At 47.1% G+C, this 27,134-nt stretch overlaps 1 protein-coding gene across 11 annotated transcripts in view; it reads right to left on the reverse strand.

Annotated features, from left to right (window-relative positions):
• The window catches only part of LOC120899623 (rap1 GTPase-activating protein 1), a 161,100-nt gene that overhangs the window by 16,946 nt on the left and 117,020 nt on the right, over positions 1-27,134 (reverse strand). For 6 of the 11 annotated variants that reach the window (XM_040305672.1, XM_040305674.1, XM_040305671.1 and 3 more), the window contains one exon: positions 4,901-4,945. The exons of 1 other annotated variant lie outside the window; for it this stretch is intronic. In XM_040305672.1, the coding sequence (XP_040161606.1) occupies positions 4,901-4,945 (45 nt within the window). Of the gene's footprint in view, positions 1-4,900; positions 4,946-22,342; positions 23,087-25,212; positions 25,568-27,134 lie in introns of those variants that run through there. 4 more of the 11 variants (XM_040305679.1, XM_040305678.1, XM_040305682.1 and 1 more) reach the window with 4 other exon arrangements.

A 27,134-nucleotide genomic window follows, 5' to 3' on the forward strand; every position in this document is an offset into this window, starting at 1 on the left:
GTTTGATATACTTTCCACTTTTTTCTATAAATAACGAGGACCGATAGTTCCTCGTCCCTTGACGCCACTCTACACACACGGGGGTAGAGGACACACTCGCTCTTCTTGTGGCCCTTTTTGCCTTCTTTTTCTGGGAAATGAGAGATGTCCGGTCTTGCACCACCAAACAACCAGCTGTGATTATGAGGAACCATGTAAGTGTGTGTGTGTTCCCATTTTTGGAGACATCTCCGTCAAACTGCTTTTTCTGGGACCATCTATTTTTATGATTCGGAAGCAAACGGGCAGTTGACGGTGTGTCATTAGTCGTTCTCGGGGTGGGGGGTTCGTTATGCTGCACATGCAAATAGTGATCTTTCCACCCCAATGGCACTGGCAGGTGGTACACACACACCATGGGGTTGCTTCATCGTGCACCCCTCTCTCTCTCTCTCTGACAGACAATGGCTCTCAGGGGTTTCCCTGCTTTTCCCTGCTAGCATCATCCACCTTCCAGATGATGGATTAATGGCGGCAACATTCAAACACACACACAGAGGCAGACAACGGGCAACGGTGGGTCGTCTCCTTCCCACCCCACGCCATTGCACTATCAGGCAGCGAATGGCCCTTCGGGCACCACGGGCGTGTGATTGATTACGGCGGCCCGCAACCATTTCATCATCGACTTCTGTGCCACTACCGGCCGCCGTCGCCGTAAGCGCGCGGAAGCTACTACTGGCGTGTCTCAATTCACTGTTCCATTAGACGCTCCCGAGTCTATGTGAGTGTGTCAACCCGAGTTCATCATCATCGTTAAAAATAAAACAAGAAGGAATCGGTTTGTGTCCGCGACTCTCAAAAACTCAAACCAACCTCTTTTTTTTGCTGTTGGAGGACCTAGACGGGGAAGTTACGGACATTGACGACAAAAAACAGAGCGATAAGTTCCGTCGTTTTGTACGTGTATGTCTGCGTGGAGAACAGTTCTTATCACAACTTTGTGGTGCAAATTTAAATTCCCTGTAATCACATCCAAAAACCCGACTTTCGCTCTCGAGCCAGACGATGTAGTTGGAGGAATTTAAATATTTTTAAGCTTTTTTTTATATAGAGTCTACGTTAAATAGTCACCATGTTTTGATAACCTTCCCGCACTGTTCCCTAATCATGGTACCGCTTTCTGGTCTGGTAGCGAAACCCCTGCCAGCTGCTGGCGGTGGGTCCCTCCTATCGGAAGTGAAGTCAATGTTTTGATTGGAGCAAACTTGCGACTTGTCGATGTCCATATGGCGCACACACACGAATGTAACTACTGCTACCCATCGTGAAAAGGTGAAGGTCAATATGCCCTTACGATTGGTTGCGATTACTGCACAAATTGCTCTCACTTGCCTTCCCACCCCGGCGAGCCCAACGATGAGGTTCATTAGTGGTGGGGCCCGTTAGGCGTTGATTAGGGAGCGGAGGGAGAGCCTGATGTCATAAAACATGACTAACTTCGAGTGAGGGCGGGTGGTGAGCTCATCCATTAAAAAAGCAGGGAAGGTTTGCTGTCTGTGTCATTAGTACGTTGGAAGGTAGATTTTTAATTTCCCTCCAAGAACGCTCCGTTCTGTAAGACATTGGAGTACAACCATGAAAGTACGCCACTTCCGGTGCAGGTGTCCAATTACTTTTTTTTACAGTGCCTGGTTAAGAACCTTCACTTCACTTCTGTTTCGTTGTTATCTTGCCCGAAAGTTCAATGGCTGCAGCTGCTGCTGCGGAAAGTCAACAGTGTAAGTGGTCGCCATACCCCAGGGCGAAGGCGAATTAGTCCGCGCGGGCGCAAGCATTTTATATCATTGTTTGACACTTTCCACTACCAAGTTGTTTCCGGCTTCATTGCCTTAGCGCCGTTATTGCGACGCTGAACGTTCAGTTTGGATCGATTTTTCCCGCCTGTCCAAGGCTGCGGAAAGAAATGCCGCCGTTTTGGGGCGCTCGTTAAAGTCAATTTGCCGCCGGTCGGCGGCGCGAGCGAGGTTACGTAATGTGACTATAATTACACAAAAACGCTTTCCCACCACCCCCATTACAACAATATTGTTCGCCAAGTGTTGTTGGTCCTTTTCCGTGCTTTGTCTTGTGTGTGTGTGTTTGCTACCCCAAAATGCAGCCCCAACGTGCGCATAGAGAGGATGGTCATGATCACTACACTATTGTAGGCCTCGGAAAAAGCACTATTCCCCCCATTTGTCCCCAAAGACTCTAACACCAACACACAACAGAGCTTTCACAACTAATTGGAAACCCATAAGACCGTCGCCCGCCATGTGTCGTTCGACGCCTGGTTGACGATTGTTGTGCGATGCGCGACACATCAAACACAACAGCGCACTATTGGGACATCTTTCAACAACAACAAAAAATGGAAGAAATATATACATGGGGTAGGTTAGGTGAGGTGGAAAGCCCATTGTTTTGTTTGAGTTGCAATTAGCAACGGTGCCAACCGCAAGCACCCTCTCCATGACAATCTCGGACACATATGACTCGCTGTATGTCTGCATCAAAGGGACAACACAGCACCAAACAACGGCTCGTCAACAACTCCACGCTTGTGAGAATCGGTGGCCGATTAGATGATGATATAGTGTGCACTATTTTTAGACAAAAGAAAAGTGCACTACACTTGCCCCGCCCGTTTGGTTGCACGGACCGCGGACTCTGGAGGGAGCGCGCAAAACGAATTTAATTGTTTCCAGGCATTCGCAATGCGCAACTGAAAATCGTTTTTTGTGTGTGTATGTGATCTCCCTTTCGCCTTCCCTCCCAGTGTGTGTGTTCAGTTTTCCCATAGTGCACACACACACGCGCGGACAATGGAAAGTTTTGGGTTCAACTTGGGCTTGGGATGAAAAATGGCAAACTCGAAGGCGGCACAGAGAGAGTATTTAGCTCATCGATCCATTATGGTTTATTGCAGGTGATGCCACCCCTTGGTGGGAGGTGTTCAAGGGATGGTAGGTGACCGGGTGGCACCCATACACTCTTTCCTCTATCCTCCCCGCTTGCCAGCCACTCATAACCATCATCATTAGGAGTCGATCAAAGGCATGTGGTGGTGCTGCTGCTGCTTGTGAACATGAACCTTCCTTCTCTCTTGCCGGCCGCACCTACATAATTAAGTGCGAGCGTTTTTCTTCCATACACTGCCGCTCTCACCTCTCACCCGGGGTCCGGGGGCCACCACTTATGATGCCATCCAATGCAGCACCACCGCCCGGTGCTCGCTTTGCACGCTTTCCCTTCGTCACGATTATGTAAAGCGGAGAATGGTGCACATCTTCCCGTTTTTTTTTTTTTTTTTGTGGCAACTTCTCACCGGCAACACATCGGGAGCGATCACTTTCGGGCTCGCGATCGTTGCGTGAGGAGAAGACACATTTGTATCGGTGTGTATCAGAGCCGCACGTGGGAAAACTGGCAGGATTGAGGGTGGCGGTTCGCTTCTTTTTTTTCATTTTCATTCGGCGTGAACTATTGCACCATTAGCGTGGTGTTGCTGAATGCATAAATTGCATGCGCTTGTGTGATGCATCACCGTACAAAAAAAAAAAAAAAAAACAAAAAATCTGTCTCATCGGTCCCGTGGTTCTCAGCGCCTCATCTTCTTCTTCTTTCACTCGGCATAATTGCACACACACTCTGTGATGCATTTTTCTGCGATGCATCGCAAAACATCGCAAAACGGGTGGGCGTAACAGCAGCAGAACAACAACACAGCGCAGACCTTTCTAATAACTTTGCGCAGTGATAAACCAGGCGCGCGCGCGCAATTATTACGCGAAAAGTAAGCCATTCTTTTTGCTGCTTTGTTTTGAAAAGGCGGGTGTTTTTTTCCTTCTTAACTTTTTTAAACGCCTTTCCCACTTGAAGCGCTTTGTTTTGCCCGAAGAAAGAAGCAAGTGCTGGTATTTTTATACACATATATTGCTTCAGAAAAAGGCAGGAAAACCTCATAAAAATACCAAACAAAACTCATCTCGGCCCTGCCCTGCGAGAGCAGAGCTATTTCCGCAATTCTCGCGTCGCGTTGGGGATTGAAAAGTTGACTTTCTTTAGCGCTCGCTCTACTCATATCTTCCCCATTTGGCATGTAATAGTTGGAAAATTGCCAAAACTGGGAGTTGCGGGTTATGCTGGAAAAGTCACGTACGGTGCCGAGGTTCTTGGGCCCGGCGGCAAACATGTTGTCGTTGTCCTCTTTACGGGAGAGAGAGCAAAAACACATCACAAAACCACAAAACCCGATGAAGTGCAGTCCGTTTTGTTGTCAGGGGTAGCTTATTGCTCCATTTTTGTTTTAGCCCTCACGAGCTTGATTCTGTTGCGCGGAAATTCCGGTTGTGTTCTACGTTTCACATCGTACCAAAATTGAAACAAAACAAAAATCCCAATTTAAAATTGAATTTACCTCACTGTTCCACAACAATTCAATTTCGCTGCTTCAAAGCGCGCGCGGCGTGTGTTGTTGTGGCCGGCGCAAAATTTTGTACGCCGCGCCAAAGTGCACCGGAAGTTGTGCACAGAAAAGCACAGAATTTATTGCACTACAAAACGAATTGTTTTATTCATTTTCTGGTGGAAAGAAACACACAAACCCAACGTTTTTGAACCCCGTTTGGAGGGCGACAACGACGACGACGACGGAAATTCCTGTACAAAACGGTGATGGAAAACTGTTGCATAAATTAAGCCGAATATGGAGGGTGGCATAATGCCACCCAGTTTTTGCTCCTTTTCCGCAAGTGCAGTGTGTGTGTTTGTGCACAAAGACAGGGTAGTGTGGGTGGATGGTGCCGGTCTAGCCAATGTTATACAAGAACACTTCCTGCACAGAAGCAACATCGCCTAGCCGGCTAATACTACTTACAATGCAAACCATTCGAGTTTTTGTGCCCGTGCTTACGGTACGCACCTGAAACGAGAGTGAAAAGGAGAAAAGAAAGGCTTGTTTTAGTACAGTACACCAAGGAAAATGGTACATTACACACAGGTACAAAAAAGGAACTTGCTTCGCTTTCTAGCTATTTAGGAACGGAGCACTAATTTCATGTACGACGACGATCAATGTTTTATATGTTTGGGTATGATGTTTTTTAACCATTTCCTGTTGATGAGGAAGATGATGTCGGCGTCTCGTGAGTATGAAACAAAACATTAATTAGCCCACTTCTGGCCGGCCAAGAAAAACCCGGGCAACTATTGTAGACACAAGCAAGGAGGAGGTTCGTTGCTTAGACAGTAGAGAAATTTTGTCGATTTAATATAGACGAGCCGAAATTGCGCTTTCCAACAAATCATAATGCGGTGGTAGTGGTGGCTCGTAATTTTGATTGCATACCAAAATTGCTCCTCTTTCGCCTCGGAAAAAAATTAAATTAAGTTTGAAAATTATCTTCCACATGCGCGCACGTAAAAGCTTCAACCCACGTTGTCTGCAAGAAAACACAACTCCCCAAAAACAAGGTCGTGCGATGTAAAACGCAGCAGCCATCGTCGGTCGGTTGTAATTTCGGGAGGGCAAAACTAAGCAAGCCAGAGCAGAGACTTAAATCGCGGCCAGGCCGCTTTAAAGGGAAAGCGATTGATTGGATGCTCCCAAGCCACCGCTGCAGCACGTGTGAGCCCGTGCGCACATCTTTTTGATGACCGGGTTTTGCTCTTTTGGGGGTAATTGATTTCCGCCCTTAAATGGTGTCAGCTGGATGCTGGCTGGGCACCCCCTCCCCTCCCAAAAAGCGTCGGGCGGCTCAGTGGTTCGTTTGCTTTGTTGACACAGTTCTTCAATGGAATTGATTTTCTACGCCCATCTTCTAATTCAGTTTGTTCTCTCTTTCCCTCTCTATCTCACTCTCTTTCTTTTTGGCTCTATTTTTGATGTGATGTAAACACAACGCTTCCAAACCGTTTTGTTTTCTGCTTTAGATGGGGCCGCAATCGTTTGGAGGGACGCTGCAAAACCTTTTTTTTTAATGTTGATTCCATTTTAGCTCGTCCGCGTTGCACAAACAAAACACGGTGCGAGTGCATCACAATTTTGCATCACAGCCCAGCAGTTTGATGGACAAAGTTTTGCGTTGTGTTAATTAGAGGTCCGCAGCGATGTGTTGGGCCAGAGTGACCTTTTTTTTTGTTGTTGGGGGTATGATGATGATGGTGCAGCATTTTCCATTCTTCTTCGTGCTGTTATTATTGTTGAAAGCTCGGCATGTTAATTTGTGTCTATTGTTTGGGTCCGTCGCACATGCAGCACCACATATACCCTTCCCAATCAATGACCTCCGCTTGGATGCCGAAAAACGCGTTGTTTTGATTGACCGAGAGAGCGAGGATTTCTGATGATTGATTTTGGTGATGATTGAGTAGGCAAAAAGAAAAGATTGATGGCACACAAAACTCCCGTGGAAACTGTACATGTGCAGCAGACGGTTCTCTTTCGTTGCCAATTCAAACAATTTGCATTTTGCAATACCAAAAACAGCAGCCAGCAAACCCCGAAACACGATGGCGACTCGTTGGATTTTGGCTTTCCCCATCCCATATGAAATGGAAAACCAATTTTACCTTCCTGCGCTTTTCCGCAGCACTCGCTCGCTGTTGTGATTGATTGATTCCGAAGGTCACCCTTCCCATCGTTTGGGTGTGTGCGTGAGTGTGTGTGTGTGTGTGGTTCGTTGGGAAACCTACGAAGAGCCTAAGCCTACATAAATCCATGTGACAAACGGCAAACAACCCCAATTGTGTGCTGCCATGCTACAAACGATCACGAACAGGGCGATGTACATTATGTTGGTTGCATGCTCTGCCACCACCAGCCCCACCATTATTACCCACCAAATCTAGATTGCATTCGATCCATGACTCCGATGCGCTGCATTCGCGCTGCTCTGCCTGTCGTGTCGCTCTGTCAAGCCTTCAAAACAGCACAAGCGGGGCGTAGTGTCGTGATGATGCCATAAAACCCCCCGTCAACCCCTAACCCACTCCGGTGGACACTTCCAAAATCCATTTGCATTCGTTCGGAGAAGGAAAAATGCTCTTGCACACACTCGTGAGAACCTCTGCCCAAGCCACCAACAAATACGCGGCCGCTTGGGTCGTCGGTAGCAGTGATGAACGAGTTAATTGCCCGCTAGTAGTAGAGTTTGTGGCCCAACAAACAACGCTTCCAAAACGGACAACAAAGCGCGAAAGAACCGTTTTTTGCTGTATGTTTGGTGTGTGCCACGTGCAGATGGGCACACTGGGAGGAATGGCACACACACACACACACACACACACACACACACACGAAAACAAATAGATATGAGATTCGTTTGAGCGGAAAAAGTCGCGCGTTCGTCGCTTGGTGCGCGTTGGTCCGCTTTTAACAACCCCGCTGGATGTGTGTACGTGAATAAAATATTCACGCTCGGCACTGTGTAGTGAAATGCATCATTTAGGCTAGGAAAGCACGAACCGAATTGCTGTGCAGAAGTTCGTTTGTTTGAGCTCCGTGGACGCCCACAACCTCAACACGCTCCAAAAGCAAATCGATTGCCCTCAACCTACTTCGTGCTAGGGCGGGGTTGGGGGCTTTGTGGGTGCACGGTGCACTAAAGGGATGTTGTTGTTTTTTTTAAACATTTCAGCACGAAACCTCCACACACACAAACACACAGACATGCATTAAACAGTCCGGGACTGTGAGTAGGGATTTTTCATTATAATTCAATTAAAATCGTGATTCGAATGTTAAAACACATTGCGCTCCCGTGCGTGGTTATTTGGTCCTCCGCCAATTGGTGTGGTGTGTGACGTGACGTCAATCGGAGGGTGGTTTTAAACGTGCGTATATGAAATCAGTCAAAAACCTTGTCAGAAGCCGTGCCATAATGCAAATCAACGCTGTTGGAATAATGCAAAACGAGCGCGCGCTCCGTACGAAGTTTGAAATCGAAACCTACCTACGAGCAAATACGCACTAATCCGATTTGAAGTTTTTGTGCTTTTACGGGTGTGTGTGTGTGTGTGTGTGTGTGTGTGTGTGTGTGTGTGTGTGTGTGTGTGTGTGTGTGTGTGTGTGTGTGTGTGTGTGTGTGTGTGTGTGTGTGTGTGTGTGTGTGTGTGTGTGTGTGTGTGTGTGTGTGTGTGTGTTTGTGTGTGTGTGTGTGTGTTTGTGAGCTATGTCTGTAAGCTAAGACGAGTTTTGGTGGGGTGCCTAAAATAAATGGGTTTTTCTCGCCAAAAAAGACCAAACGCTAACGGAAGCGAGAAATGAACTTCAATCTTTACGACTGTGTCGATCGGAGCTCCATTGTCACGCACTAGAACCAATAAGTCTGTCTAAGCATGTGTGTGTGTGTGCCGAATTGACAAGCGTGAAGGCAATTCTTTAGTCTCCTCCCCCCCCCCCCCGCGACATCCATAGCCGCTGGAATGTTAATGTCTTTCAGTGCGCCCTCTCTCGTACGCTGCTGAATTCTTCGCATAGCTTCTCCAGAGCACACAGAAAAAATCATTCCAATTGCTCCCAACGACTGGAGTGACATTTCCTATGGAAGAGTAATTGTAACCCCCACTTGTGGAATTTGCACCGACGCAAATAAAGTCCAAAATCACATTAATGCCTCCTCGAGAGTGGTGCATGTTCTCACGAACAGCTTTTAGCGTGTCGAACTCATCTCGATCACGTGCGTTTTTCGACGGCATGAGAAGCCTTTCGGTTTTTTTATCGTTTTTAACGCCAACACACGCCACCAACAACCAAGAAGGTGGTGATGATGGAATTTGCCCCCTCTCCCAACTGCCGTTTTTTTCTGTAATTGAGTGCATGAGCCGGACGGGCGCTGATTGTCACTTTCCCCGCCATCATGACGTCACGCGGTGGACCAACCCGGCTCGGAAGAAAGTTTCACTTTTCTCGCCTTCACAGTCGCGTGCAGACAGGGGCAGGCAGACAGAGCCTCCAACGCCAAGCAAAAACACTCCGCTAAACATTACTCCACCCACCCCGAAAAGGCAGAGTCCACACTGTCACTTTCGATTTGTTCAAAAACAATTTCGCGATTGTGGTGCTCACCCCATCCCTTCCCTTCTTTCCGCTTAATGTGGTGAAGGATAGCTACGAAGCTTACAGGCAACAATGGGACAAATCGTCGTTTGTCCCATTGCCGCGCAGCATAATTTTTGACCGCCAAGAGGGGGGTCGTTAAATTAAAGGCAAGCAGTGCAACAGAAAGAGTGCAAAGCTGCTGCTGCCCCGTCCGATTTGTCTTCTACGTTCCACGTTTTCGCCCTTTACCATGAGTTTTTCTTTCTGCTGTTGTCAATCCGCGATTTCAAGTGCGCGAGGGTGAATTAATGAGCCAACACAATTAAAAGTGAGATTTATTTGAGCCGGCAGATAGCAGTGGATTTGAGCCAAAAAGCATAAAAACCTCCGTGGGTAGGCACCCCATTGCCCCATCGTTTCCACCGGCGTGAGACCCCGGGAGAGGGTGGTGGAGTGGAAAACAATGCTGATGTAAAGTCCCGCGACAGAGTGAAGGTGTAACACAGCGTACCATGAGACCAGCGTCGCGAAATGAGATGGCGAAATCGTGGAAAACTCCACCCAGTCATCCCTGGACGGCGGCGGGGGCACACACACACACCCTTTTTCTTGCGCTCACGGGTGACAATAACAGTCCAACCGAAAGGCTGGGTGGGCGGCTTGCCTTTTTAAAGCAAACAAAGATTGCCGCACTTTGTGTGGACACTCTTTCAGGTTGGTCAGTTTCCCCGGGTTTTTGCCTGCGTCATTTCAAACGACCGCGGAACAGTCAGGAAGAAAGTCGTAGTCATTGCCCGCCGCACGCCATTAGTAGAGGACCGAATCAACAAATCTAAATCGAAAAAACTCTCCCTCCTCGCCTTTCTTCAATGCTTTGGAATGTTTGCGAGAAATTTATCTACCTCACCCACCGCCCAGCGCCAGCATGATCTTGACCGATCTTTGCTGTGTTGAATTAAATCTCCGCGACGTCAAACTAATGTCAACAGAGTGCGGCAAGCGCATTAAGAAGAGCGATCCTCTTTCTTCATGGTTAAGTTGCTTCTATGTTGTTTCTATTTCGGATTCTTTGCCAAGCAGAGGAGAATAAATATTTCAACGCTTTCGATTTCGTCGCGATCGTGTCGCGATCGTGCAACATTTTTCACACTCGATCGTGCGTGGCCGCTCACACTGTAAAACGCTTATACTTAGCACAAAGTCACACAAAAACATCACATAATAGATGGTTTGTTCTGCCCAAATCCGCTTTTTTGCGATGCCCAACTGTGCTGCCCTTGTACTTTTATGCTAATTTTTATTAAATAAAAAGTGAAACGAAATGAATGGAATTCATCCAGCACTCTTCTGCTTGGCAAAATTGCAACCGTTCGCCGTTGCCGCACCTTTTGATCACGCCTTTGGTGACGATGATGATGCTGATGCACGAGTACCATTTGTGGAATATTAATTACCATATGCTGCCAGTGCGTACACCTACAGACACAAGGTGGGCGATGGTACTGTTTTGGTGGCTTTTTGCATATTAATTAGCCAGACTGGTTGGCGCGCTAGCTTGGATGACAGAAAGAAGTGTTGTTAGAGTGTAAGAACAATTCTTTGAAAAAAACAGACCTTTGCATTATTATTTTGTAACAACACTGACCCTCTTTCAAGTGGCCGACGCTGTGTGTCTTTTTTTAGTTGTAATCGTTCTAATCAACTAGCTCCATTATCACCTAAACCTCCAACGTAGCATCATGATGGGTGGGCGCGAATAGAGTACAACCAGTAAAGGCACAGAGTGATAAGAATCTTTGCATCGGTCAGCAAAGTTAACCTTCACCTCGCACTGGACGGGGGTCATTTGACCAGCGGACAGTACCGCAAAGCGATGTCACTCATCCGTGGCCACGCAATGACTCACACACACACAAATTATAGTTCCATGAACACGAGCAGGCGTGTATTAAGCTCCATTACAAATAAAACCTGTGAGGGTGGGCACACGATGATTACACTCATCGCAAATGCATTAAAGTGGCCCGCAACACGACGGTGTACGTCCCTTTTACCCTATATCACCGCCACTCTGCCACTTACAGCTCATTTAACACGGAATAAAATGAATCTCATCAAAATCGATTGTGAGCCACCACCAATCACCCACCGAGGGTCGCCTGGGAGTGACGGGAGACGGAACCCATTACTCACATGGAACAGATTCGCCAACGACAATGTATGTTTGGCTGGACGAACCAGCAGAGCCTTATATACCTTCCCGTATCGTAAGTACACCCAACAGCATTGAGATTGATGTCTTTTCGGACACGTTTTATAAATTCCCTTTTTTCTCTCTTCTGTAGCTGAAAAGTGAATTTCATTTCAAACTCACCAACGGTTCGGTTGAGTGGTTTGATTCATTATATTGAAATAAAAAAGCTAGGTACGCAATCAGGCGTACGGCGACGGGGTAAGCCACACAAATGGGAGATTAAATGTATAGAAATGCGAAGCGAAGTAGCAACACCTTCGGGCCGGTACACCATTTTTAACCATTTTATCACGCCATTTTGTACATTATCAAATCACACTATTATGGCATCGAGCCGGGCGCCGGTAGCCGGAGGGTGCAAAAAAATCCACTTTCAATCAGACGCTTGATTGTAACCATTGATTGTGTGTGTGTGGGTAATAATGAGTTGAGCAATATAATATCGGAATGGATTAGTTTTGAAGCACGTTTAAGTTCGAGTTTGGTGCAATAAAAAAAGGAAGCGCTTAAATAAAATTTCCATTTATAATCACACACTAACGCTGTTCGTTAGTAGTAGTAGTATTGCGTAGTTCCGGTAGAGGGAGTGCGTGCAAGTGTAGAGTAGTGAGTCAACATGCACAGTCAAGAAAAGACACTCTTGATACACCATCATCACTTCTATAGGTCTCAAGAATAATATTATCCTGGCTTTTATGAAGAATTGATACCATTCCGAGCATAAGTACGTCAACCATCAATCTTATCGATTAGACCACCGAGCCACTCTTCCAAAACCACGTTAAAAGGGCTATAAATTTCATTCATCCCACGCTAAAAAAACCTTCATTCGCCTTCCCTTTTAGCGATACGGAATGTACACTCTAACTGCCTCATAAAATAAAGTTGCAATAAATGTGTACTGCATATCTCTCTCTTCTGCCACTAATCCCCTCTATCTCTATCTGTCTCTCTAAAATCCTCAATTAATTTTCTAATCACCTAAAGAAGACACATTCGCCCTGGCAACCTTTCCATCATATCAAAATCTAACAGAGTGGTGGTAGTGAAATTGCTAGAAAGCTGTTTTGACTGGGAGGTTTCTTTCACCGCTCAATAGTGATTGTCGCGTTTCGATTACCCCACCGCGAGAAGCTCATATGCATTGGGAGGGAAAGGTGCAACAACAAAAAAAGTCTGCCCCGTCAACACACTACCTTCACCATATCGGATCTAATAATCGTTGGGTAGGTAGCATGAAACCGAACCTAACCGCCCGCGCGCGCATCTTCCTACCCCGTGTCCAATTATTAAATGCTTTCGTGAACAAATGCGCCACCGACTGATAATCTAATAAAAGTACAGCGACTGTTCCTTCTTCTTTCACAGACTGTGTGTATGCGCCGATCGCAAGATGTCTTATTAGTGTCTTCACTTCTCACTCTATTAACATTTCGAATAATTTCTACTGTTCGCACCACCGACACGTAGACAGCAGGGAAAGGGAACCGAACTGTAGGAAGATGAGACTGTCGAAGCGGTAATTTATTATCACATCGTTGCCGTGGAACGTCTCTACCGCACGGAACGCGAAGTGTGAAAGCGATCACACCGATCACGGTTCCAGTTGGCTGGGTCGATCGATTCCGCATGCCGCGCACACTCGTAAGAGCAGCATAGCAAAGGATCGAGATGGAAAATTGGAAAGAAAACCGTCGTAGCAACATAAAAAAAAGCATTAAAAAAACAAGCTCCAGTTTAAAGACTACAGGCGTCAGCTAACAAGCGGATCACACACAACCGACCAGTCCCTTCGCACCATAAACTTTGATTGCTTTGTGCCACACTTTGTCGCGCGCGCGCGGTCAAATAAAATGTAGAGTAAATAAAATGCAACCACGGGACCTAAACGTCTGGCAGAGAAGTAGCAGCTCGTTACCCGCAAAACGGAAAACAAGCGGTTCTTTTTAGCATGTTGCGGTGCGATCCGAGGGCAGATCCTAAACACAAAGCGGGTCGCGCGCGGTACGGAAGAAAAACAGAAATAAACGGTGTCTTTTCTGCAGCCACTGCTTCCTTCCCTGGCACTAATTCGTCTGATGATGGCGGTCCGCTCCGGATCTCGGACCTCGATGTGTTCCCGTTGGCATTAGGTCAGTTTAACGGTTAACCACTGGACTCTACACAGCTCTCTCAGCCTCTCGCGTACGTATGGGGAGTGAGGGCCCATCGTTACACATTCTGCCGATCTGTCTGGTGTGCCGTTGAACTACATGAGCCAATGCGCTTGGGAGCTGTGCCGTGATCGATTTTGTTGTTGTTTTGGTAACACAGAAACACACAAAACCACGACGACAACAACCACGACGAAGACGATCGTAAACAAGAACACTTCAGTGCTTGTTGGTTTGGTTGGAAGCAAAAAGGTTCAACTGCTAATCCGCGCACCGATCATCAACAAACCAAAAAATTGATTACCCTCAAACCTCCTGGCCTGTGATCTGATCACGACGCTCGATGCTCGTAAATTACAGCCCTGCTCAGCGTGTATGAACAGTTCGTTCCGTTCTTTTCCCGAGGGCAGCAGCTTCCGCAAACACCGTATCTCTTCTCTTCTCTACTGGGCAAGCCAATGGGAAAGGCATTAGTGTGGCAGCGCGCCATGAGTTTGCGAGCTGACGGGTACTGCTGGGGCGGCTTTCACCAAAACCCGCGCAGTGGTACGCTAAAATTACCGCGAAAGTACCCCGGTTCGATTTGCCGATTTACCGTTTTCCCCGCTGCGGATGCTGGATCCATGCTGCACTCTCGCGAGGGGGCAAGCGAAGAAGATTAGCGGTGAAGATTTCTATCTGGCAAAAGGGTAGTGTGCTCTTACAGTCTCCCACTGAGCAGTAGTGGCATCAGTACTGTGAAGAGGCGAACAAAAGCCTTTCCCTACTTGAGATGGAATAATATCCATCCATCAGCGAGAGGAAAAACTGACTTACCGGTGGCTTATGATCGTCATAATGCTTTCTTTTGCGCTGGCAAGAAGCATTACGGGCTTGTTGTTGTTGGAAACTGTACATCATGATCATTTCTCATGCTGTCGATCTGTTGCAAAAGTCTTCCGTTCTTGTGGTTGGGAAAGATCCTTAGCTAAATGAGCACTTAAACGATCAGAATAAATGATTCCACGCTTGTTGCCCTAGAGATCATGCACATCATCGCTATGATCTGTATTGCTAACTTCCATAAAAAAAGCATCTACTGTATAGTTAGAGACTGCGATTTTAACACAGAAAGACGACCTGAAAGCGCTGTCCACACATGCAGTTCGTTTATTTCCCATTGGGAACGCATTTTACGATTAGCACCCTGGTCGGTAATCGTGATAAGCTCGTTAGTTAAATAATCTTTACTACTACTGGAACCCCCTTTGCTTACCACATTACGCGAAGAAATGGGGCCACCACGCACACACACTCACACTCGAAATTGCTTTTCCACCCATTGGTAATTGGGAAATTTAACACACTTCAAACGCCGCTCGGAACCTCCATCACCACCACACAATAAACAAAGTTCCGCATTGCTTTTAAATGGTGCGATCGTGCGCTCGAAGGGAGCGAAGAGGGTTCGATCGCGGTACATACAACAACAACAAAAAACCCCGCACATGTTACATCTAGCTACTGTTACGGGTAGTTTCGACCATTAAGGGTTGAGATGGTTGAGCCGTTCGGGTGTTACGCCTTACCGAAAGGTACGCACAGACGTGTGGTTTCCGATCACGTCGATGGCATTCACCTCCGCCATTTATATATTTCATTGTGAATCAATATATATACATGCCCCTGCCCCGGAACACGACAACTACACTAGGCAATGCGCAGTTATAATGTAAATGCGCAGACAACACAACACGACGCCACAAAGCGAACATGCGCGTGCAACATGCGCAACGGGATGTCTGCGCGCTATTTGAGTTTGTTGCTATTTAATGTCTAGGATTTTGGTGTTAATAATAAAACAATTGAATTACTTCATCCTCACTGGAGGTGTGAGAGGGGGAGTGGATAATGTGTCTAGTCGAGGGCGGGTTTTTGTGCCTACGCTTTCCCCCGAAAGCGTCCCCGTCTAATGATAGTTATTCTTCCCCAAAGACCATAATTTCAGTAACTCCAAGCACCAGCGCGTGATTGACACGAAATCTGCGCTCTCGCGCTTCTATGGGGGGTTTTGTGCGTTTGGAATGACGATGACTTTTATGTGTGGCCTATGTGTGTGTGTGTTTGTGTATGTGGCTAAAGTTTATGATGATTACTACGCGAGGAATAAGCAATTGAGGGCGAACGCGACTATAACCAACTTGACGTATTCGGGAAAAACTGCTCCAAGAAGTTACGTCTATAGATTCAGCATTGAAGAACAAACGGTTTGATTCATCGCTTGGGGTCTTTGCAGCACGGATCGAGCAGTAAATGTGTCAAACGTACAAGTCCCTCATTTGTTCCAGCAAGTCGCCATTAATGCTCTCCTTGCATCCCACACTCACACACACACCAAACAACACCCACACGTTCACCACGGACTTATGCTCCAAAGTGTGGCGCCTGCTGACTGTGAGGTCCACAGCCATCAAACGCCACAACCATTCCGGGAGTCGTCGTGGGCTTTGCCGTCTGAACATATTGAGAGGGGATTGGGGATTGAAATAGAAGAACAGACACATAACAACCTTTCTTGGCCATCTTAGCGGGGTCTATAGCTGCTCAATTTGTCGCCTCCAGCAGCAGCAGCAGCATGAGCAACGTTTACACAATTGCATCTTCTGCGGGCGGTGTGGGTCCTAAACGGTGCCCGAGATTTTGGATAAATCTTTCAACCTTCCTCTTCGATTCACTCCCCACGACAACGAAATCGTGCGCGATGTTCTCTATTGAGACTGTGCGAGCGAAAGCAGCCTCTAGATTTCGCTTTTAATGGCGCCCAATTATGGTAAAATTGCTCGATTTACAGCCTTCAACTTTGTGTGGACCACGCTGACGGCGATGACGACACTGACGCCGTTGCTGTGTAAGCGGAGATGTCTCGACGGACCGCGCTCTGTGCGTCGTGCAGCGCATAAATCATGCAGAACGCGGGAACCGCGGGGGCAAATTGGAGGGAATGAATGTTGCCCACTCAAATCTAAAACAATCCACACCGGCCACATTGTTTTCTGCGTGCTCTTCGCGTGCCCGAGAGGACAATATGGCTCCTCCACAACCTGCCCCCTCGAACGAGATCCAATTATTGGCAATGACTCTTTTGACTTCCTCCTTCTTTTTTGCCCTCAGTGTCCCCAGGAGAACGAGAGATAGAAAGGAGCGCATGGGGACGATCCTTCTATCTGCTCGGTGTTTCATGATATTGCGCGCGCGCGCACACACGTCCTGATGTCGCCAATATATCACTCGTCTCGTTGCACCGTCATCCTTTGCTTCTTCCTGTTTGAGGAGGGTCATCTGTTGCATATATCGTTTGCCATATCGTGATCGCGGGGCGTGGAGCAGCGTAACATAAAATATATATTCATATTATTTTATTACGACGCCCAATATGCTTAATTTTAGGCCTCCAGGGCGGAGGCCAATGCACACACACACACACATACGATCGTTGACGATGATGATGATGATGGTGGTGATGGCCGGGGCTCTGTGATTTGTTCGAATTGATACTTCTGGCGCTGTAACCGAGCGAGCAACGAGTGAGCTTTTTTCTTGACATGTTCTTGGGGCTTGTTTCTTGCGTTTACTTGAACCATGAAACTTCACTTCATCGTTTATGCACATTTGCCCTTCGGCTGCTCCAATACCGCGAAGCGAAGGGAGAAATATGGACACAAAGTGGTGGTGGTGTGGTGGCGTATTGAGTTTTGCTGCATGAAATTCAACCCACCCGGCCGGGTGGGATCGGTCACCGTCACTTCAACATGACGCTGTGTGTGTTTGTGTGTGGGTACACCCTTGACTTGAAAGTGCAATGAGATGAAAATGGCAAATATGCGAACGGAGATCGCTGTATTTAAATCATTGTATCAGCTTGCAATTCAGCGCATTTCCAGTGGCAGCGGACCGGAAAACGCGCCCACACAGTCACACAGAGGCAGCGCACCAGTAGCATACAATTAAGCATTGTTACAAACAACAAGCCCCCGCCGTGCGCTACGTACGTGCATATTTTTCCGCCCTCTCTGTCTCTCGCTGTTGTAAAGCGAATTCTACATGCACACACAAAAAACCGAGCAGAGGAGGTGATGACGTGAGGCAAAAGTTTAACAACACAACAAACGCCCGCTTAAACGCAAGAAGCCCCAGGCGGCAGGGGAATTAATCGCTGGGCGCGCGCTGGGTGGAGTTGGGCGGGCGAATAGAAACAGATCTATGCGACCCTTCCACCTCTATCTCTGCTGCGACGTTTTACACGTGTTTGTGATTGCCCGGTACGCACACTGTCGCACGTCGCAGAACAAATTAATAGGCAGCCCCCGAGTCCGGAATGCCGACACGCCGGAACGAGTTAACCTTACCCATTAGCTTCTGTTGGCCCCCATGACAGGGAAGGGTTGAGTTGTTGTACGCGTTCTACAACCAACGCACCCAAACACAGTGTGGTAGAATATTTTGCTTACGCTTTTTCAGCTGGACAGGGTGGGAAAAAAAAAGTTTCGCAGTTACAACCCTCTTACAGTGGAACACGTATAAAGTGTGTGTGTGTGTTAGGTCGCATGATCGCGAAGTAACCAACAACAACAACAACAACAGGGTTGTTTCACAGTTGTTTAGCATGCACGCAGTTGTGTTGGTGCGGTTGTGTAGTAGGCGAGCGCGATCAACAACAAGGCGCAAGAAAGACGAACGCGCGCTCGCAAGCACATTTGCATTCGCGCAACGCGACAACGAGCCTCAGGAATGTGTGTGTGTGTGTCTTTGTACTTCATGAGATAACTTCATGTGTAAATATTGCATTCCCCCCCCCCCCCCAAGCACTGCTTCTAACAGGGCTGTGACGCTGATCAATATCACGCCCCGGGATTGGAACGCTGGAACTGGCTGTGGAAACCAATGCGTTCGATTGATTCCTAACAAAGCACCGAAGCATACACCGATGGGAGCGCATCGAGGTAGTACAGATTGCAAAAGAAACATTTGCGCTTATGCTTCTAGCGGCCCCTCCTCGATTGATTGTCCCGACGGATAACAATTACGTTCCCGGGGCGAAGCAATAGCCATAAAAATATAATCCATAAACAAGCAAACAGACCTCTCTCATGGCCACTTCCCAATGTGTCGCTCGCCCTCTGTATCGTATGTCTTGCTCGGATGTAGCTTCTTCTACTTTTGCTTTGGTCTTCCGTTTTTACCACACCCCGGGTATAAAAATGACAAGGATTAGTTTTTCCCCCTAGTGGGATATGCTCTCTTGTCCAGCTGTTTCCAACGTCCTGAATGGCACAGACAGACGCAGAAGAGAGAGAGAGAGACAGAAAAAAAACATATGGTTGTATGTTGTAAAGAGCCTCAAAGCCTGGGCGTACATACAAATCAAACATCGTAAAAATGCCACCGCCCGCCCGCTTTCCTGAAGGACCTAAAACGCACACACACAGTCGCCGGGGTGAAAAGATCCCAAGGATAATGGCGCCTACGGAACGGCGCACTAACGGGAATAAGCCCAGAGTGGGAAGAACTAGTCTAGGTCTGTAAAAAAACTGTGTGAAAAGAATGTTTCTGCATCGGGCACACCAAGCACTGGCCTCGGCGTAACTGGATAAGAAATCAAGAACAAGGCGGATTTGGTGTGCGGCCCATTCATCCAATGCCAGAAGCGAAAGGGCAAAAGCGCTCTCTCCATGGTACTACGAAACGGGGAAAGGATGGTTCCATATAAAGAGTTAATCTTATGCCATCATCGCCATCATCATACGGCCAAGGAAGCTTCGTAGAAGCTGCTGTGCTTTTTTTTTTTTGTCTGATTCAGGCTCCATTGGCAAGCTCTTTTGCACGAGCCTTTTGCAGCGCGGGGCAGCGTGCCAAATCCGTCGGTGTTTGCCGGGGCGAATGTAGGCTAAACATCATTTCCATTTTTGGACCAGGGGGTTCGGTAAAGCCTGCGGGCGAGACCTCGCTGGCCTCGACACTGCGAAAGAAGGATGGTGGGAGAGCGAGAGGACGGCCAGACACACAGGCCCAGCACTCCGAGAGTTCATGAAATTGAAAGACCGAAACCATGCACACAAAACACATCAAGAGATGACATTTGTTACTACGCAAGCAGCAGCAGCAGCAGCAACAAGATCAGGGGCTTAGAAATAAAGATTCCTTTTTTTTACGAGAAGTGGCAGTGGCAGAGCTTTGTGAGGTGAGTAGAACAGGGGCACACAGCAAGCGAACAACCTTTTGTGCCTACCCAAACCCACGAGTGATCTACGCCTCTACAAGACGAGCACACAAACACACCAGCGAGCGCAAACGGTTCCTAGCACACTCAGTGACGCAGTCACGATCTGCGCTGATCCGAGAGAGGCGTGCGCAACCGGTTTTTTGTCGCTCCGTGTCCGCATTTGCCTGGTTCGGTGTACACACTGTGCACGTTGACATTTTGGCGCTGCCGACGTGTTCGTTTGAGACCCTAACGTAAGCCGACCCAGCTACGAGACTCCGACAAGGTTAGAACAAAATTCGTCTTCTGTCTCGCAGGGGCAGAAATTCGACACTCTTTCAACCAGATCTGCGCTGTTGGGGGAAAGAACGCCTGAGCAGAAGATTCAATTACCACTCCCCAAAAAAACAACCACCTGATCACAAGATCCATAGCAGAGGTTTCCCTTGATGACCAGGGGATCGCTCGTGGATCGCTCAGCTCGCTCATTATGCTGCGGTTGCGGATGCGGATGAGGCTTTGACACAGATACTGTGTGCGCTAGCGGCGCAGAGGAAACCACAAAGCGCAAGAGTCGATTGATACACAAGAGGAACTCTAGAGCCCTCCAAAAACAAAAAAAAAAAAACGAGGGCCAGGAAGTGAAAGCCTGAAACTGGTATTGCACAGTGAGGCTTTAGTGTGTCACATACCGGCAGAGATACTACACACACAAAAGGGCATCAATCAGATGTGCACGGTTGTGTGGGGAGCATCATCATACCCCCCCGTGCTTTTGAGAAGAATGTATCTCTCGGATATGTCTTTGGATGGTGGGGACACACAGCACAACACAATTGGACACGATTTTCCGTTACTTTCCGTCGACCCAATTTGCATGGCCCGGAAGTGGCGGCGTGGATAATGTCCCAGTTTGAACTGAGCTGAAGCAGTTTCCTTTTCGACAGCAGTTTAGATAAACACACACTGAAAGCACCGCATTATAAGATATGCTGGAAACTTTTCATCGCCCTCATTTCCTAACCGTTGACAAACCAATTAGGTGAAGCTTTGCGGGCGCTAGAACGAAACATCTAACACGCGGCTCGTGAGAAATTGGACAAAGTTCTAGCAGCTGGCAGAGTTTCTGTTGGGGGGAATGTTCAAGTTCTGAGCGGAACAAAGTATAAAAAAGGAGCACTTTTGTACTCTGTCCCTCATCCAGATCATTTCGTACGGTCTGGTGAGTTTTTTGTTTTGTTTTTCAGGACGGTGGGGGAGAAGTCACAACCGGAAGGAATACCCCCGTCAGTTCCAGGCAGGTGTGAGAGATACATTGCCACACGCTGTTGTCCCCCGGCGGATGTGTGGAAATATTTGTCCTTCTTTCTCCTCTGCTCGCCTGCCTGTTCCGCTGGCTATGTTTTTTCTACCCTCTTCAGTTCATAATGCTGTGCAAACAAAGATACCGGGGCCGCAACATGGATATGAAGAACAAGCCGCCAGACAGACAGACAAGCGGTAGTAGGGAAACATCTGCCCACCACCATCGTATCGTGTCATGTGGCACACCGGAATATGCGGACACTTGGCAACTTGGGTGCGGGAGGAGCAGGTCATCACTGCCGGCAGGGGATGGCGATGGGAAAAGACAGCAAACAAAAATGAAATAAAACACAAAACTAGGGAACAAGCTGAAAGTTCTTCCCATGCGTCGTTCTGCTCCTTCTCGCGTCGTCTGCTTAGTTCCCACACTTTTCGTCCGTCCGTGCGCTTCCTGGAAGCTTAATTTTATGGAGCGCGAGTTTGGGCATTTAACGCCTCGGCTATCAGGATCTTTGCCGTAATCTTGGTTGACGCCAGCAACGTTGCTTTTCGGTGTTTGAAACGGACGGTAGGCACAAATTAGCATCAGCCAGAGAGGGTAGCGGGCTGTCCGCACGGCCTGAAAAAGGCATTATCGCGCTCAAAACCTTGCCGGATAAGCCGGTTGCCGTTTTAGGAAGAGCTTAAAATGCCTCTAAAGGACTCTTTTATTCTGTTTTCGTTAGACGAACAAGCAGTGCTGTTGAGGCAGTTTTCATTTCTCTCTTTCTTATCGGTTTGTCGACTCAAGCCCGGTTTTTTTTTTTTTTTTGTTGGCACACTTCCGTCATCGCGCGAATGAGAAGTCTCGCTTTGGCTAATGTCCACGAGAGCTTGGGGACAGCTCAAAAACCCGAGGTAGGGAAGGTTTGAGAGCAAATTAAACGAAAATTTGCTAAACATCATCGGCTCGTCAACGACCGTACGTCGTGTGCGACGCGACTTCGAACATCATCAGCTTCAGTGTTGGGCGAATTTTTTGGCACGCGTCAGAGTTTGAGATTTATGAAAAATGAAGAAACACACGATTTGCTTTTAAAGTCCACACGACGACGAGGTCGCGTGCCCCCTCCGCACGCACCCTGTCTTCTTAATGGAGTGGACCAGGAGGCGCATCATCTTCATCCTCGAGTTCGTCATTAGGCGAGTTAATTGCGTGTACGATGCGCACAGCGATTAACGCACACTTGCGGGGTGTACGAATCAAGTAAGTAAAAAAGCTGGCAAACACAACACATTCCCCCCTAAACGGTGAAGAAAGTCCTTCGTCCGTTGCTGAACAGCCTTACCTCGATTCGTCCACCGGGATGATGATGGTGATGGTGCAGCTGGTTGTTGTTGCCATTGGCCGCACTGTTGTTGCCGGTCGCACTTATGCTGCTTGTTATGTTATTGCCATTGTTGCTGGCATTGTTGTTGTTATTGTTGTTGTTGTTGTTGCTGCTGCTGCTCGTCATGGAGCTTCGGCTCCCGGGGAGATCGCGCCACCGTAGCACCCCCATCACAGCCTGTCGCACCCAACGGCGCTCGCCGCCCTCACTTTGGAAGGCCACCGTGTTTTCGATCGGGGGGCGCGTGGTGTGGCGCGTGTTTTTGTTTCTTGGGTTGGGCTCTACACTTCTAGATGCGTCCCCGTTTTACGCACATTGGATCGAGCAATCAAAATGCTTTTAGATCTCTTTTTTAGATCACTTCAATGCTCGATTAAAAATTGCACTTGAAAATTGGAAGTCGTGATCCAAAAAAATACTAAATTGATCTCGCGCAAAGGTTACAGCGTAAGTATGCGTTGAGGGGGTTTTTTACTCTCTTTTTCACTTGTAAGCACTATTAAGAACACACCTTGAGAACTACAGCCAGCTCTCTCAAGCCTCAATTTCCTGAAGGTGGTGGCGTTACTACCCTCTCCCATTCACTGCGACGAAGGCGAAGGTTCAATCAACACCACTGGACATATTTGAATTCGTCTCAAAGACTTTACCACACCAGATTCAAACACACAAAAAGCACACTTTTAGAGCACGAAAAAACACCTAAAAAAGCATATAGAGGAGAGGGAGGAATGGAATCAATTTCGATGTAATTACGCATTCATTGCCATCGAGATTGGGCCGTGTTGGGTGTCTTTGCGTGTGTGAGTTGAGTTCTTTCAACATTCAAATGCGCTCTCAAACACTTAACCTCAAACGTAATGCCACTCGAGTCGCAACAGCACCGGAAGGTCAACGTTAAGAGGGTTTTGAAGTTGTTACACCAGAAAACAATTGCCGAATCTCACATTTACACCAGATTGCTCACCCACACAGACCTACAGACACACGCACACACAATTCAGTTCTAACACTTTGAACAAGGAGAGCAGACAGAAGAAAAAAGACTATGCTTCCCCAGGCATTCTCCAATCAGCCAGTCTCGTGTTGTCTCGCGTTTGTCCATTAAGCGAACATCTATGTACAGAGCCCGCGGAGCAGTGGAAGGTTTGTGGAGGACCATCCAGGATTCCAGTGCAGCAGCAGCGGACGGGCGGAGGCAAATCGAACGATGACTCATCGCCCAGGCTCAGGTCGGAATCCTGTAGGGGTTTTCTCTCCCCCTCCGGCGAAGCAATCCATCGCAAACCAACGTTTGCCGCCCCCGGGGGCAAAGAAGGGAGAAGGATCAACCCACCGAAGTCTGTACAGAGGAAGTTCGCTTTCGCTTTCGGCATCGAAACAGGGGTGTGTGTGTGTGCGTTTGTGTCTGTTTATAAGGAGACTTTTGCTTTCGCTGCAAAAACTGCTCTGTTTGCTGGTAAATGTTTGCCCGTGGGAAATGCACGTTGACTCTTGCGCCAATGTAAACCTGACTTTCACACTGTTTTCGGAGGGAGCCCGCCGGTCGTGCGCGATGGGTGTGTGTGATTTGCTGGCTGGCTCGACTCATATACGCCCCGGTTGCGCCCCTGACTGCCTGATAAGCAGCGCCAACAAACGCCAACATGAAGTCATTCGGAGGAGGGCAAAACAAAACGCGCGACACTTTCACTCAAGACGCACGTGTTTTAATGTAAACCTCTTCGGTGTTCCTCATCAATTAATCACTGTATTAAATGTGTTGCGCACAGTTGGCAAGATATGTTGTGTTGTTAAAAGCTAATTTTCGCCGGACATTCGTCCAAAATTTCGCCAACAACTTCACGGAAAGACAAAAAAAAACCCTCTCAAAGCTTTCCCAACAAATTAATGTCTATCCTTTTGATGGAATTTCGGCCAACCAACACAGTGGACTCAACGCGTTGTTAACCGCAAGAAACACACATATGACCGGCACACCGGGACCGGTTGACACACTGACCACATCGTCAACATCATTGTTCGGCATCATTATCTTCCCTAACGACAAATATTAATCACTGGTCCACTTTTTCCACTGGTCTACCTCTTTCAAGCCAACAAACACAAAAGACCGCATCCATTAGGGAAGCGGTTGGTTTCGGGCGCAACAAATGACTCTCTGCAGCATTGTAACAGGACAGGTGAACACAACAGGTTGGAGGTTGGAGTTGTGGCGCAGGCAAAAAAAAGGTCGTGATCTTGGACGTTGAAAAAGCGTTCAGCGCAAAGAAGTTGCCGCCGAAGAAGAAAGAAGCAAACGTGCCTCAACCCCCAAAAAGCCCCATTTGACGGACAATCACTTTCAATTACACTTTCTTCTCGGACGCTTGTCTCCGCTGGCTGTCTGCTGGCCAGGCCAGTCGCCCGGGCGCACACACAAACTCGTCAACTTTACGCACGCAAAAGTGCCGTTCGCTTCCAGACGAACGATGGACACGTTTTTAAACCTTTATGTGTGGCTCGTGGTTCTCATTAGCCACGCCAACATGTTGCAGAGTTGTTGTTGTTGGTCTCTTCAACCCGGCCGCAGCAAACTGTTGTTTAATTTTCAGCTGTTTTGCTGTAGCGGGGGTTGGATTATTGCGGATGCTGTATTAGACGCAAGACAAACTCTAGACACACATACCGACACACACCGAAAAAAAACGTGTTCTACCAACATCACACACACACACATAGGGCACACCAACAGCCACGAATATTATTTGCACCACGTTTTTTTTTTGAGCGCCGCCCCACACACGTTTGTGTGGCAGCGACAAACAGAGTAAAACAAAAATACACACCACAAGATCACAAGGAGGCAATGCAAGCAAGGGAAGAAGTGCGGCTAAGGGGTGGTTGCACTATCTCAACTCGCGACTGATCGCCTACCCTTGTTTGCTGCTGCTGCTGCTGCGCTTTGCATGAACGCGTAAAAATAACACACTGGGACAATGCACGCACGGCACGCACGGCACGCACGGCACGCAACGCAACCGAGAGACACACACTACAAGACGCACACGTATTTTTTTTTGTGTGTTGCCTTTTGCTTTTGCTCGGTCGATCGCCAACACGACGACGGGACGCGCAAAACGGTTAGAAGCACACACGCGAAGCACGTCCGCACGCTTTAGGGGATGAAAGAGAATTGAGCAGCAGAGAGTTATGGTGCTGGCGCTGTTGCTGCTGCTGCTGCTGCTCGTGAGCTGGCCCTATCGCCTGTGTTAGGCTCATGGTACGCGCGATGGCACAGTGGGCGAATGTGTGCACATTGTGTGGAAAAGATTGTTTTTTGTGATAAGGGTCTAGGTTTTGGATTGCATCTTCATTTAAGTAATAGGTTGTAAATGTAGAATTAATAGAAAAATTTCATAAACACTAGAGAAATATTAAACACATTGTTGTGACATTTTAAACATTTTTTTATTCAAACAAACACATCTAGACAGTAATTAGAAACAATTTTAACATGACAAAATGTCTTTTTTGGATTGAAATGATATAATACAAATGAAATAATCCACATAACAACAAATCTATCGCATTAATAGTTAAAAGTATAACAAAAGAGAAAAAATACAAAAACCTTCACAAATATAATTTGAAATTTATCATCAGATCGGTTTAATTCTCAAAAAATATTTAAAACTTTTCATTTAAGGAATTAAGGCTCAAAAGACTCTCAAATGATTTTTATATTTTATATTACCAGTTTACTGCTAGTCTACTCCTTTTAAAAAAAAGTTGCAGCTTTACCTATTTTAATTTCATAGTTATCTGTTTTCAGTTTCCAATGTTATAATAAATCAATTTAAAATCATTGTTTACGAACTGTTTTTCAACAGCTGTCACATATTTCTGACAGCTTTACATTGTGCTTTTAACAACACGATCGTTTGCGATCGTTTGATCATGCTGTTTACAGTGGAAAATGACTTGAAATACAGGGTAATGTACGTTTCGATGTTTTGCAGTATTGTATGGAAGATTACTTATACTTTTATCAATTGTACTAATAATTAAAATATTAAAAACAATAATTCAAAGTAAAAATCATAAATAAAAGTTATCGAAAGTTTCTTACAACTTATATAATTTATTTTTTTGACTAAATACTATATTTTAATTTTTATTAATTTATCTTATTACAAAAATTACAACCTACCCAAACTTATTCTTCGGCTAATTGTATTATATTTTAAAAGTATCACAAAACTAACAAACTATAATATATAATCTAGTCCATAGTGCATTCGACCATGCTCACCGATTCAACTCTCCGGTTTCCTCTCGCTAAACCCTTTGCCTCTCTCGCACAACAAAACGGTTTGAGAGCGAAGGGAACTGAAGTACACACAGGTTCGAAATCAATTCGAATGCTTTTACAATAATTCAGCCAAAACATCCCCTTCCACCCTCAACCGGATAGTGGAAATACAAATTGGCGCAGTTCAAATCAATCCACCAACCCGGTACTTCAATGCCAAATCGTAACACTGCACAAAAACACCACCACGGAGAGCGCTCTGGTAAATAGTTAATTCTCTGCAGAGAGTTTCCACTTGTCTCTCGGGTCCACGGGTACGGTGCGGTGAGGATGAAGCAGGCGAGGCGAAGAGTTTGTTTGTATGGATGACCGGCTTTAGCGTTAGCTAATGCACGTAGCACAGGGTGCAGCAGCAGCCCATGCGATGCACTTTACTCTTGCACAATCTCCTCTCTT

This window comes from Anopheles arabiensis, chromosome 3 (assembly GCF_016920715.1).
Source record: "Anopheles arabiensis isolate DONGOLA chromosome 3, AaraD3, whole genome shotgun sequence".
Lineage (NCBI taxonomy): Eukaryota > Metazoa > Arthropoda > Insecta > Diptera > Culicidae > Anopheles > Anopheles arabiensis.